The 13,406-nt window shown below is 38.9% G+C and overlaps 2 protein-coding genes across 3 annotated transcripts in view; one reads left to right on the forward strand and one right to left on the reverse strand.

Annotated features, from left to right (window-relative positions):
* Nucleotides 1–158: 158 nt before the first annotated feature.
* Nucleotides 159–11,309, forward strand: LOC124856660 (carboxypeptidase A1-like). Of its 2 annotated transcripts, XM_047347365.1 has the most exons (13): nucleotides 159–556; nucleotides 632–674; nucleotides 811–1,132; nucleotides 6,387–6,468; nucleotides 6,559–6,681; nucleotides 6,826–6,921; nucleotides 7,086–7,187; nucleotides 7,347–7,448; nucleotides 7,568–7,678; nucleotides 7,795–7,885; nucleotides 10,295–10,494; nucleotides 10,619–10,703; nucleotides 11,012–11,309. In XM_047347365.1, the coding sequence occupies exons 3-13, from the start codon at nucleotides 1,065–1,067 to the stop codon at nucleotides 11,197–11,199; spliced, it is 1,248 nt and encodes a 415-aa protein (XP_047203321.1). In that variant the 5' UTR covers nucleotides 159–556; nucleotides 632–674; nucleotides 811–1,064; the 3' UTR covers nucleotides 11,200–11,309. The 2 variants fall into 2 exon arrangements, with proteins under 2 accessions (XP_047203321.1, XP_047203330.1); XM_047347374.1 differs by lacking the exons at nucleotides 159–556; nucleotides 632–674 and having other exon boundaries at nucleotides 752–1,132.
* Nucleotides 11,310–12,806: 1,497 nt separating this feature from the next.
* LOC124878878 (carboxypeptidase A1-like) overlaps nucleotides 12,807–13,406 on the reverse strand; it is an 8,805-nt gene continuing 8,205 nt past the window's right edge. Inside the window, exons 10-11 of the mRNA XM_047383056.1 lie at nucleotides 13,376–13,406; nucleotides 12,807–13,119 (exon numbers count right to left, since the gene is read on the reverse strand). The exon at nucleotides 13,376–13,406 is cut by the window's right edge and continues 54 nt beyond it. Of these exons, the coding sequence (XP_047239012.1) occupies nucleotides 12,932–13,119; nucleotides 13,376–13,406 (219 nt within the window). The 3' untranslated portion in view covers nucleotides 12,807–12,931. The remainder of the gene's footprint in view (nucleotides 13,120–13,375) is intronic.

Below are 13,406 nucleotides of genomic sequence, written 5' to 3' on the forward strand. Positions count from 1 at the left end.
CTATGTTTGCCTTCTGGTGCTGTTCACGCTGCTTAGCCTCTAGGTGGCCCTGGAAACCGTGAGGAGAGGTGACAGGTGTTCCCTATTTCCCTAATCATCTGTGGAGGGTATTTAAGAAGGAGGCTGCCAGCAACTCATTGCCAGAGTGTTGCCCTCAGTGGTATAAGCTCAAGCCACAAATAATCCTTGCTTTGTTCCTTGCCCTATGTAACTTTCGTAGGTGCTCCTTCGCAGGCTGTTTACCTGAACCTGACTTTGCCCTCAGCATTGTTTGCTGTTTTGGATTTTTTCGACTCTTGGAAAAGGACCTCCAACTTTGTGGATTAAGATCTAAGCTTCCTGCTTACTTCGTCTGTCAACAATTGGCTGGCAGCTTCCTGACTGGATTTGACCACAAACCTCCTCAAGCGAACCCTGTCCACCCTCCGTCACTGCAGAACCATCACCAGAACCTCAGTGCCAAACAACTTGAGTCAAGTACCCACCAGCTCTGGTCTCTTCTGTGCTCAACTTCGTTGTCACTCCACCCCTCCTGGCGGATCACTCCTGATTCTTAGTAAGACAGATTTGTTATTTAGAAAATACACTCTCTAAGATTCACTTTTACTTACCAGCTCTACTTACTTTACAGTTGGCCTCCCGGTTCCGGTTTTTCCCGCACCACCTCGTTCCCTGTAAATGAAATCTTTGTCAAAACGTTCCTGTCTCCTGATTTGAAGACTTTATCTGAAATGTGTATTCCTGTTTTAATGAGAATTTTTACATACCTTTACAAATTGATGATGCTGGAATGTGTCTATTTTCTTACAGAAAGTATATATGCACCTATGAGGAAGTGTTTTATATTGCTGCATGAAAAAACAGCAAACTTTGAACCGGCTTCCTCTTTCTTGGTAAACTGGTCGCAACATATGTTTGTCAGAAACCTAAACTTCAAGAGAATGGTGCAACTCCAGCTGGCGAAACCCAGATGTGTTCCTGAACATGGACTGATGGCAGATCTGGCCCACTCCAACCTTTAAAAGGAGATATCTGCTCTATCACTGTGTTTGAATTTTTCAGTCATGATGAAGAGGCTCATTGCACTTGCTGGTCTGTTTGTTGCTGTTCTCAGCAAGGAAGCCTTTCATGGGTAAGTGAGCAAGCAGAACCTTCTTGTGATGCACTCTGCAAATATCTATATGACCGTGACTAGACTGAGTCAGACAAAATAACGTTATTTTGTCTTTTACCAAGTTACAAGAAAGAAGGCATACAAAGCAAATGTTTGCGTTCTGTATGAACCTACACAATGTTGTCCATATAGAGATAGAATTTAAAGATTAAAAATGTGACAAATGTTATGTCATAACAATCATGGAGTAATGTTATACATTTTTAAGTTCCTATGTTTGTCTGTTTGGACTTGCCTCAGGCTAAGACAAACAGACCAAGCAGGTGATTGAGACATGGGTTAAATTCTCTAAAGAGACTCGAAGTCTTTCCTTCTCATCCAAATTAATTTTTCACTGCTGATTACAATCATGTAAAAAAATTAGGACATCCTACAATGCTTTTTGTTTTTTACATATTCCAACTTATGGCTATCTAATATAAATTTTAACAACACTGACATTAAGTAATATAAATAAACCAAAGCAGAAATTGAATTTTAAAATTGGATTTGAACTAATAATTTGAAAAAATGCAGTGTCTTGTGAAGAATAAATTAAAACACCCCCATATTTTCTCCCACTTTAAACCTCTAAAATTACACATAGACACGTCAAGACAGGAGCACATTATTCAAACCTTGTTACTTGAAGGAGGTTTGAACTGTTTCAACCTGAGACATTTAGTTTGGTGCTCCTGACTGTTGAAATGAGAAGGACTACCATGGTGGGATCAATAAAGTTGTCTTTGGCCTTCAGAAAGGAGACTGTAGCAGCTGTTGATTTTGGTAAAGTCTCAAAAACATTTCACTGTAGGTAAAATAGTATGTAATTTAAGGATATTCAAAACCTGCCAACATACCCAGATCTGGCCATCCAAGCAAGTTTACCCTGAAAGCAGATCGCCAGATACTAAAGAAGTCTTCAGAATCCCTAATATCTCATCACAGGACCTACAGGCTCTTGCTGCTGTTGATAAGTAAGTCCACACCTGTAGAGAAATAGATTTTACATTTTCATAGGGTGAGATCAAAGAGAAAATATTTGCTCTGTAGTAGAAACTTGAAGCCAAACTAGAGTTTATTACAGAGAATGCAGAAAAAACTGGTTCTAGAATAATGTTCTCTGGACAGATGAGCCTAAAATTTAATTATTTTTACAGAAGAACAGTGGACAAGTTTGGCATAAAATCCCTCATACCAACATACCAACTGTGAAGTCTAGAGCTGCAGCAGGACCTGCACAGCTCACCATAGAATCCACCATGAATTCTGACATAGTACAGAGGGTGCTTGAGGAAAACGTGAGACCATCTGTAAAGCAATTAAAGCTGGAGTAGATCTAGACCCTGGGGCATGAAAATGACCATAAATGTACCAGTAAATCCACCAAGGACTGGTTGAGAATGTCAAGGAATTGACTCAAAACCCAGATCTTGATCTCAGTGAGATGCTGCAGGGTGACTTGTAACAGGCTGTACATGAACATAACCCATCAAACAGCTCAGGAAAGTAACAGGAGCTATTAGGGCACAGGGTATCCTAACTTTTTCCTACGTATTGACAATAAATAAAACAAGAATATTTTTTGTCAAGTGCAATCAATTCACTTTCTTTTCCTGAGAAAGGCATCGATATGTCAACATTTCTTTAAAAAAAAACCAAAACAAACAATTTGGATTATTTTGCAAACCCAGTCCAGGGTCGAATGTGGACAAATGCAACCATGTTAATGCAATAGGGTTTAGTTATGGGTTTAACTCACCATACCAGGTTAGGTTTCCATCCCAAAAAATGCATTAAAGAGACTAATTTTAATGCTACCAAAGAGTTGCTTGAAAACAGTCAGTCAGTCATTTTCTACCGCTTATTCCATAGTGGGTTGCAGGGGAGCTGGTGCCTATCTCCAGCAGTCTATGGGTGGGAGGTGGGGTACACCCTGGACAGGTCGCCAGTCCATCGCAGGGCAACACACAAACAACCATGCACACACTCATTCATACACCTAAGGGCAATTTAGAGTGACCAATTAACCTAACAGGCATGTCTTTGGACTGTGGGAGGAAGCCGGAGTACCCGGTGAGAACCCACGCATGCAAAATCCATGCAGAAAGACCCCTGGTTGGGAATTGAACCCAGGACCTTCTTGCTGCAAGGCAACAGTGCTACCAACTGTGCCACCGTGCAGCCCCGCTGCTTGAAAACAATAACCCATAATCTGTTTTTTAAAATAGTAATATTCCGGTTAAAATGGAATATTTTTAGCCGTGTAACTTTTAAAAATGGATTGGAGGTCTACACACCACTGGTAAATCCCAGGTTTTAGTGATATAAGAAATGAGACAAAGTAAAGTCATTTCAAAATGTTTTTCCACCTTTTAATGTCAAACATAACCATTAAAACTTAATTGTAAAACAAATAAATCTCTTAGAAGGAACAATAAAAAAAAACTAGAATAACAAGGGTGGATCAGTGTGCATTCCCTCTTCTAACTGGGTGTGCACTCAGTTCAGAATTAACCACCACCATCACCATTGAAAATGCATCAGTCAGGAGAAGGCTACAAAATAAGTTCCAAGGCTTTATCAAAGAAAGAAAATATGGTGCAACAGTGCCATAACAGTTGCCAGGCTGTCAAGACATCTACTGCAAGGTGCGAGAATTTCTGTTAAAGTGCTGGCTATGTATTACACCAACATCTACTTTGGTTTTATGTCTGTCAGTTGAGGCCGGCTTTACGCAGGAACAATGCCCCCTCAAACAAATACCTGGCCCTCTCAAATCAATTCTCAATCACACAAGCACAACCCCCCGCATTGCCTCTCCCTCCTCCTCCTACACTTAAGGGTAAAACGTGTTATTCCTAACATTATAGTGCTGTTGAAAACATTAAGTGGCTTCTGGTCCAAAGTTTCTTTAGAGAAAGGGCTGGAGAGGCGGGCATTTGGTGCCACACCTGCTGAAAAACACTTGCATTTTCTTCCAATCAGCATCCATACACGACTGCGTAACGCATTGCCTACATGTTAAAATCCAGCTGTTGACTGATGTTTGACAGATTTAATGGACAGACAGAGAGGGAGATATACAACCAAACAGACAAATTAGACCATTTCACTTTAATTATTTTAATGGTAAAATGTGAAGAAGAAAAGAAAAATTTTGACCACAAACTTTTTTCTGAATGTCTAGTAACTCTCACAATAAATGCTGATAATAGAAACAAACATACAGTATTGTATAAATACAGCATGCTGGCCAAACTCCGTTCTGTGTAGATAAAAGTCACTTTAACTCAAGGAGCTCTTTTCATGCAAGCATTTCTTCTCCAACAGTTGAGAAATCATTTTGGTAGCTAGTCAGCATTACAGGCTAATATATGCCAAAGGCTAAATATTATGCTCTAAATAGAAAGCAGCAAACACAAAATGATGAATAAATAGGAAAATGTTGCTTAGCTGTCTGTCTGATTTATTAGCATAATAATAGACCCAATTTTAACATTAACTACCTAAGGTTTGTGATTTGAAATGAAAGGTGGTTCTTAAGTTGAGCTACATGAACGTGTGGTGAGTTATATTGATATTGGTAATGCTTTATTAGTTTATTATTACTGTCATGTTTTAACTCTGCCAGAAAACAGTTATATAATGTTTAATGTTTTCTCACCTGATTCAGGGAGTCTCTTTTGATTATGATGCATAGCAGAACATTGATTTATTTCATTTACAACTTCGCATAATTCCAAGAAAAGGGAGGTTATAAAAGCATAAATATATCCAGTTTTGTATTTTAATTTTATAAACAAATTTGGCAATCGATGCCATTTTCTTAGGCCTAAGCACCTGCCTCCAGAAATGTATGTGCATTTTCTGGTCTGGTTTTAGCTTTCTGGATATCTTTTGTATTTTCCGCAGGCTAAACTTAAATGTCAACTAAGATTCCAAAGTCAGTGGGTTTAATAGCAATCCAAGGTCGGTACACAGGGAATCAGTCAGAAAAGGCAGAGGTATCCAAAACACTGGGCTGGGGCAGAGTCAAAAGCACAAAATGGGTCAAAAAAGTCATGTGAAATAAGAATTCCTGGGTATAAATGCTGGAACACTTGCTGGTAGAAACAGACAAACTGGCATGGAAGGAACGGAGCAGACTGGCTAAATACACACAGGAGGAGGAGATGATTGTGAGCAGGTGTGTTCAATCAAGCTGGCAGAGAAGTGCAGGCAGCAGAGGAGGGGAAAATAAAACTGACATGTCACCATCACTGATTGATGATGTCATGTTCAACAGATTCTCTTTTTCAAAATAAATGAGCTATTAGTGAGTATAAAGACACAACATTTTGAGATGTGCAGGTTTTTACTTTTCTGCCACCAGTGACAACTATTTTCATATGAATAGTATCTAAAAACACTCCAAATGTTGTGAGAAGCAGCCCAAATTTGAACAAGCTGCCCAAGGGTATTTTCTTTCCAGCCTAATATGTTCAAAAGAAGCCCAACTGGGAGGAAACCAGTGCAATCTGGCAAATTGCACAGTACTACACAGTTTACCCCAATCCCATAAAGAAAACACTAATCAACAAGAACAATAAACATGCTGGAGCATAATGTGAACCCATGATGATGCTCCCTCCTATATGCATGCCTAGAACCGGTCCTGCTGCCAATGATATATGTGGTAAGACAGCAGGATTTCCTTACCAAGAAAAACATGCAAGCTTTTCTAGGGTTTGCGGAACCACATCTGAAACGACCAAAATAATGTGGAAATATCTGTTTTGGTCTGGTGAAATCCAAGTTGAACTTTTTGGAAATAATTCCAAAAGGACAAGTCACAACTTATCTCGTTACCTTTGTGGCTTCAATTTTTGTGCTGACACACTCTTCACACTCGTTAAGCTTATGCAGAGTGATCAGATGCAAATTACCTGATAAATTTCATGTGGTATTTGTGTATTTAGTTATTTCAGTGCATACTAGTATTTCATAAGTATTATTACACCTCGATAGTGCTACATAGCCTTACAGGTATGGCAGATTTTTTATGTTACATTGCAAGAAGGGGGAAGGTCACAAAAATATAATATCAAAAAAGCTTGGTGAAGATAAAAAAAACAAATTTCTGCAGAAAGCAGAAGCACATAACTTTGAGTTGTTTCGTACTTAATTTTCTGTGTGCTGCCACCTCATAGAGTGAAAATCTAGAATTTCAACATGGTGCTCTTCTTTGTAGGCATCAGGTGTTCCGGATTGTGCCAAAAGATGATGTCCAGCTGTCTCTTATCAAACTTTTGGAGGACATAATGGAGCTGGAGGTTATTTTGCAACTGACCTTTTTGTTTGACCATAGAAGTAAAAACAGCACCGATTTATACAGAATGAGAAACATCTTTGTGTTCTTTCAGCTGGACTTCTGGAAATGGGTGACACCCATAGACGTAAGAGTTCCCTCTCACAGCCTGCAGGCTGTAAAGAACTACCTGGAGAGACACAGCATCAAGTACTTCACCGTGATTAAAGACTTACAGGTATGCTATACAACTCTGAACAGCACTGTATTGAACAGTCTAAACTGCACAGGATGAGTAGTGCTCACTGTGGTTTTTTTCGTGGAACTGCGTGTGCTCCATTATGCACTTTTTGAGGCATCATTTCACCAGGCTACGTTGCAGGCTTTGCTGGATGAGGAGCAGAAGAAGATGAGGTCTGCTGGTCGTGCCGGGAACACTGACAACTTCGACTACACCAACTATCACACTCTCAGTGAGGTTAGTGCAACAAGAGTTTCAGTTAAACTTTGGCATCAGTGTGTTGCATATTAGACACTGAATATTTATTTTTCTGAGGTCTGGCTTTATCTGACACCATAATGTCACCAAAAGTTTAAATCTTAAACTTTTGGGTCAGGGTTCATGTTTTATCTTCCCTTCAGATCTACAGTTTCCAAGACATGCTGGTGGCCGAGAAACCAAACTTGGTCAGCAAGACAGTGATTGGTGAGAGCAATGAAGGTCGTCCACTTAATATTCTCAAGGTAAAAGTTTAGAAAGTCAGGTCTCTTTACCACAAACAATATAAAACTCTTGCTTCTTCAACACAGATGATGGCTTTAAATTTAAAGAAAAATCACACAACCACCGCACATATCATTAGTGATTTGCTTGAGTTCTCCTTTTGCTTCTTGTCTCTTTAGTTCAGCACTGGCGGAACCAACCGTCCCGCCATCTGGATCGACACTGGAATCCACTCCAGAGAGTGGGTTACTCAGGCCAGTGGCATCTTGTTTGCCAAGAAGGTGCTATACATACTTGACTTTCTTATTTTACATCTCAGTTCCTGCAGCCTCTGAGAAATCTGAAGTCTGAAATCTGAAATCTGCTGTAATATTTATTAACTCCTTGCTGTTTCCCATAGATTGTGACTGAATATGGACAGGACTCTGCTCTCACTGCCATCCTCAACAAAATGGACATTTTCTTAGAGATTGTGGTCAACCCTGACGGATACCAGTACACCCACACCAATGTGAGCCGGGCACAGTTAGACTCAAACAACTTTAGGACTCTGTTGAAATGTGTTGCTTATTGACAACTTTCTATCATCAAAATGAGAATATTAAACAGACTTTCTGATGTTTCCAGGACCGAATGTGGCGTAAGAACCGGAAACCAAACCCGAGCTCCAATTGTGTTGGTGTAGACCTCAACAGGAACTGGAATGCTGGGTTTGGAGGTATTGCTTTTTGTCCATAAGGGAAATTAAACAATGTATTGTAAAAACAAAGTAAATCACAACACTCTGTTTAAAGCAATAATTGGTACTGGATGGTATAAAGGTGAAAAATCTACAAACAAATAAAAGAATAATAGTCAGTAAATGAGATAAAAATGGTAATAAGGCAATCAATGTAACTTTTATTTTGTATCTTCATCTTGTAATACCAGCTTTAGTTGTAGTGGAAGTCACCAAATGATCAAACTAAGCAACTATCCCACTACCTTTTCGGATTACTAAAGTGAAACAGCAGTCATTTGTTATGGATTCTCCAGGTTGCTGACTTTCACCTGGGTTTTATTTTGAAATGTCACAGGTGGATCCGTTTAGTTCCCATCTTCATTAGCATACACAACAGCTCCAGATTTCTCACGGTCAGATCCTTGTGTTTCTGTTTTTACTTCCGTACCCCTGGTCTTAGGCATGGTCATTTATCTCAGAAGTCAGAACCTGGTTTTTAAAATGATGATCCACTTAACTTCACCATGTTTCAGTTGCAATATGGAAAATTTCTGGGTTTTATTTTGTAGTGTACATTGGCTAGGCTAATTGCTGTTAGCAAACCAAGCTGATAATTTATTACTCCTTCAAACTCCTTAACTGACAGAGTTTGTACAATATTGGATGTGTGACATAATTATTGATTAATCACCAGCAGAAATGCAAAGAAGCTGTTTCATAAGGCAGCCACTACATCTTAAATATGGAAAGGCATAATGGACTTTGATGTTCAGCTTGGTTAACAAATGAAAAGTGCTGCACTTGACAGAAAAAATAAAAATAAACACAGAACAGTATTCACTGTGCACTGCCGAACTTCCTCAAATTCAGAGAGCCCATGAAACATTACATAACACAGCATTAGCCTTAGCATTAAGCTCATGATGAGTTCTGTTGTTACCAGATTAAGTTTTAGATACTCAAAATTCAAATCCAATGAGGCTGCCACATGTACAGCAAAAGCATGAAGAAAGTTGCTCCTCATTCAGTCAGTGGCACACACACTACTGTTTAACTAACATGTTTGTATAGTTTTTGAAAGGATATATAACGTGTTGAAATTAATTATTACCGAAGATCATAACATTAAAATTGTAGACATGGAGCCAGATATCTCCTCAGATGTTTACCCTTTACTCCCTTTAGCCTCTAACCATTGGCATAAAACTGTCTAAAGCCAGCTAAATGCCCTTGACGTATTGAAATCTTGGAAGCGTTTTAGTCAGTCACGGGTTTTAATCTCATCACAGCAGTGAGGATTTTTAATGATGAATGTGAACGTTTTTATGCTTCTACTGTTAGATTTAACAGCTGTGTTTGATACTGTTGTACCTGAGATCACAATCTCCAGGCTTCAACTGTGGGCAGGCATTAAGGTTCAGTTATTAAATACTTGGTTTCGGACACACAGAAGACTGCTAAGTTTATTTTCCAGTGAAATATATAAATGGGTGCTTTGTCCAACCCCTCTTTGGTTATCTGGTTGACATTAAGAGTAGATTGCCATTTAACATTCAAAATTTTTATGAGAACAAGAGGAGGTTTTGTTGTTTAGACCTAATGGCCAAAACGGGACCCCTTGTATTAAGCTTTCTCCCAGGCATCCTTTGAGAAATCTCTTATTATAAACTCAGGAGTGAAAATGACTCCTATCCTGAAACCACATGCAACCTGGAAACAGTAATTTTTTGCACTACTATTTGGTATTAGACAGGCTTCTATTGCTCTACTACAGGTGGTGCAAAATGGCTCTGCTCTATTATTAGATTAGAGATTTGTAAGATATGTAACCATATTGGCTTCCATTCACTGGCTTCCTGTTTATTTCCAAAATCATTCTTATTGTTTGTTTTTAAGTCTCCTAATAACCTTGCTCTATTTATCCGTGTATACTGCGGCACCCACGTGTCCCTTCTCGTTCTGTCAGATCAGTGGCCCTGATGCTCTTGGTGGTTCTAAAGACACAAAGTAAATTGAGACGTTACAGATCTTTTTCTGTGGCAGCTTCTAAACTCTGGAACTCTGTGTGTCAGGGAGGCTTTTCTCTTACTGTTTTAAATGTCACTTAGAAACACATTTGTGCTCCCTGGTCTTCATCCCAGCCTGAGATACTGACTGCGTCTGAATTTGTATTTACTATTTGTTGTACTTTTTTGTTTTAATCCTATAACACTGTACAGCACTTTGGTTAGCTTTATTGTTGTGTTTAAAGTGTCTTATCAATGAAGTGGTGTGACATTGTGTGGTATTGTTCCTTTAGATATCAGTCCTAGATGCAGGTTTTAGCTTATTTCAAATTAATCCTGGTAATAATAATTCAGACATGTTGTCTTTCCTTTTCTGTGCTCTGATGCTTAAAACATGTAGGACCTGGTTCCAGTAAAAATCCTTGTTCCAACATCTATTGTGGACCCATGGCTCATTCTGAGCCTGAAGTCGCTTCCATCGTAAACTTTGTGAGGTCACATGGCAACATCAAGGCCTTCATCTCCATCCATTCATACTCGCAGATGCTCTTGTACCCCTACGGCTATACCATGACTCCTGCCAAAGACCAGGCTGAACTCGTAAAAACACTAGTTTCTTGCTCAAAATTATTATATTCATAATCACACTAAGAAAATTCATAAGAGGTTTCTGGTATATTTTACAAACTCTGTTTTTAGTAACCATGGTAATTTCTATTTGCAGTACCGAGTTGCTCGAAAGGCAGTCACTGATCTGGCCTCCTTGTACGGCACTCACTACAGATATGGCAGCATCATCACCACTATCTGTGAGTCCCCAAAACATTTGGCCACAGTACGGACTAGCTTCATTGTGACTTTGCTAAAACTTGTGTCATTTTTCAAATTTAAGGCAACATGTCTTATGGAGTGGAAAGACAATTCACATTCACTTACAACATAGGACTACAAACAACTACCACATGACCAGTATCAAGATAACTAATGCTCAAATGTTCTTGTTAAGCAAGCTTTCAGAAAAATGACTTGATGTGGGAGACCGTGAGGTATATTCTACCTGAGCTAGTGAAAATCAGACAAGGGTTGTTTAAAGTTGCAATCTTTGTTTTCTTTGCAGACCCATCTAGTGGTGGTTCCATCGACTGGACCTACAACCAAGGCATCAAGTACTCCTACACCTTCGAACTGAGGGACACTGGCCACTTTGGCTTTATCCTACCTGCCAATCAAATCGTTCCCACTGCCAACGAGACATGGCTGGCCTTGAAGGTCATCATGAATCACACCTTCAATAATCCATACTAGAAGGAAAATACAGAGTGGAAGCGAAGACCTTTTGGCCATCCTGTCTTTGGCAAATGTACTTTTTGAGTATTATATGCAAAAATAGCACAATAAAGAAAAAGAAAAATGCATACTGGAAAAATGAAGATTGTTTTCTTTATTTATTGAGCAGTAGGTACAGTAAACAATTATTCTGCAGGACTATAGTGGGGAGAACAAACAGCAGCGTAAGTTAGATGCACTGCAGAGTTTGCAGGTTTCCCCACTTGCAAAGCATGTAGAAGTCTTTAATCTTTATCTTAGGTACTCTACACGGAATGTAAAACAAAAATCCAGAAAATCACATTGTGTGATTTTTAAGTAATTAATTTAAATTTTTTCTGCATGACATAAGTATTTAGTATGACAGAAAAACTGCATTGTGTCTCTTACTCACAAACTGCTGGAGGTAGGTACTATCCCCTTCCCTCCACCCATGTCCCTGGTATGGATAAAGCAGGTATAAATAATTGATAAATGGTTGGAATGTGTAATTTCTAATGTGATTTTTGTCTCATAGTATAATTTGTTAGGTGATATGAAACATTTAGATATAACTAAAAAGCAAAAACAGAAATGTTTAAGGGGGGAAACACTTTTTCACAGCACTGTTTGTATGTTTGAGGAAATCCTGACAACCCACTTCTATCTTGTCATTTCTACCAGTAAAGACAGTACATGGATCTCATCTCTTCCAAGAACGTTAAAGTATAATAGCATCACTCATGTTATTCACCTTAAAATGTAATTCCAAAAAGAGCATTGTGAGGACAGTGATCATTCACAGAAATGTGACTGCAGTAAATAAGGATCTTAAGTTATCTTCTTCCAGTGCCATGTTGCTTCAATAGCTTCTGGTTCTTTGAAGTCATCCGATCTGAAGTATGCTCAGGGGTCCATATCTTGACTTTCTTGGTCCCTCTCAACATATGGCTTTGGCTTGGAAGTTTGCTTGTCAAGTTCTGCCTATGTCAAGGTTTTGTGTTCGGTTCTCTCTGCTCAGTCAGGTTATTTTCTGTTCATTTTTAATTAGATTCCTTCTTGTTCATTTTCATTTCTTCCTGGATGTTATATGTGTCAGTTTGTGTTTTTCTTATAGATCTGGTTTCTCCGTGTGCATTAGTTAGTCTCATCAATTACTTGCTTCAATTTATTTAGATGTGTCCCATTTAATCTCTGCTCTCTATGCTCATTTGTGTTAATTAGTCACTCTCCCTCAGTTCTCCTGCATCACTGATCACCAGCTGTTTTATATCCCTCCTGATTAGTTTGTCTCTTAGTTCATTGGTTCATACTCCACGTCCCTCAGTATTTAAACCCTAGCTTTCTCGTTTGCTACTGGTTCCTTCTGACTTGCACCCTGATGTCTACCCTCAAACTGTTTGCTACCCTGGATTCTACCTCACCCAAGTTCAGTGTCTTGACATCTTGTTCCTTGTTTAGTATTATTAAAATAACTCTTCAACACACCATGCGGCTCCCTCGCTGTGCTCTGCACATTGGTCAAACTTCAAACCAGTATAACATGACAGTGCTCGAACTCAAAAAGTCCAAAACTCTTCAAAGTGCATTGGAAAAAAAACCACAGCTTTGGTTTTTTGTTTTGCTTTTTTATTTTTATATTCTTTTGTTTTATTGCATTAAGATATTCATGTTTTTGTCTTAAAAAGAACCAACAGTTGGTATCCATCCTGTCTACATACAAACATGTAGATTAATATGGGTTCTTGTAGGTATGATCCATGATGACCATCAGAGCCAGCCAAGTCTCCTCAGCTGTGGGGATGATCTGCTTGGCTGGCAGGAGGAAGCCATAGGCACCGGTGTCCCTCAGCTCAAAGGTGTAGGAGTACTTGATGCCCTGCTCATACGTCCAGTCAACGGTGTTGCCACTGGCTTGGTCTAGGAGTAGAACAAATAAATCAAGTCAAGCCACTGAAGTCAAAGGAACCCCTTCTTCTCATTGCTAAATCAATGACGACGAGCTTTAATGTGGCATACTTTGATTTATTTGTTTTGCTTTTATAATGTGTATGTCTGTGATATAATGTGTACATATTTAAATGAAAAAGTAAAAAGTAAAAAAAAACAAATAACTGTCTTTTAGCTGGCCATGATAAAAGCAGCTCGTATATGTTGGCGTGATGCTAAAACTTACAGATGACGTTGATGATGCTGCCATATTGGTA

This window comes from Girardinichthys multiradiatus, chromosome 2 (genome assembly GCF_021462225.1).
Source record: "Girardinichthys multiradiatus isolate DD_20200921_A chromosome 2, DD_fGirMul_XY1, whole genome shotgun sequence".
NCBI classification, from domain to species: domain Eukaryota; kingdom Metazoa; phylum Chordata; class Actinopteri; order Cyprinodontiformes; family Goodeidae; genus Girardinichthys; species Girardinichthys multiradiatus.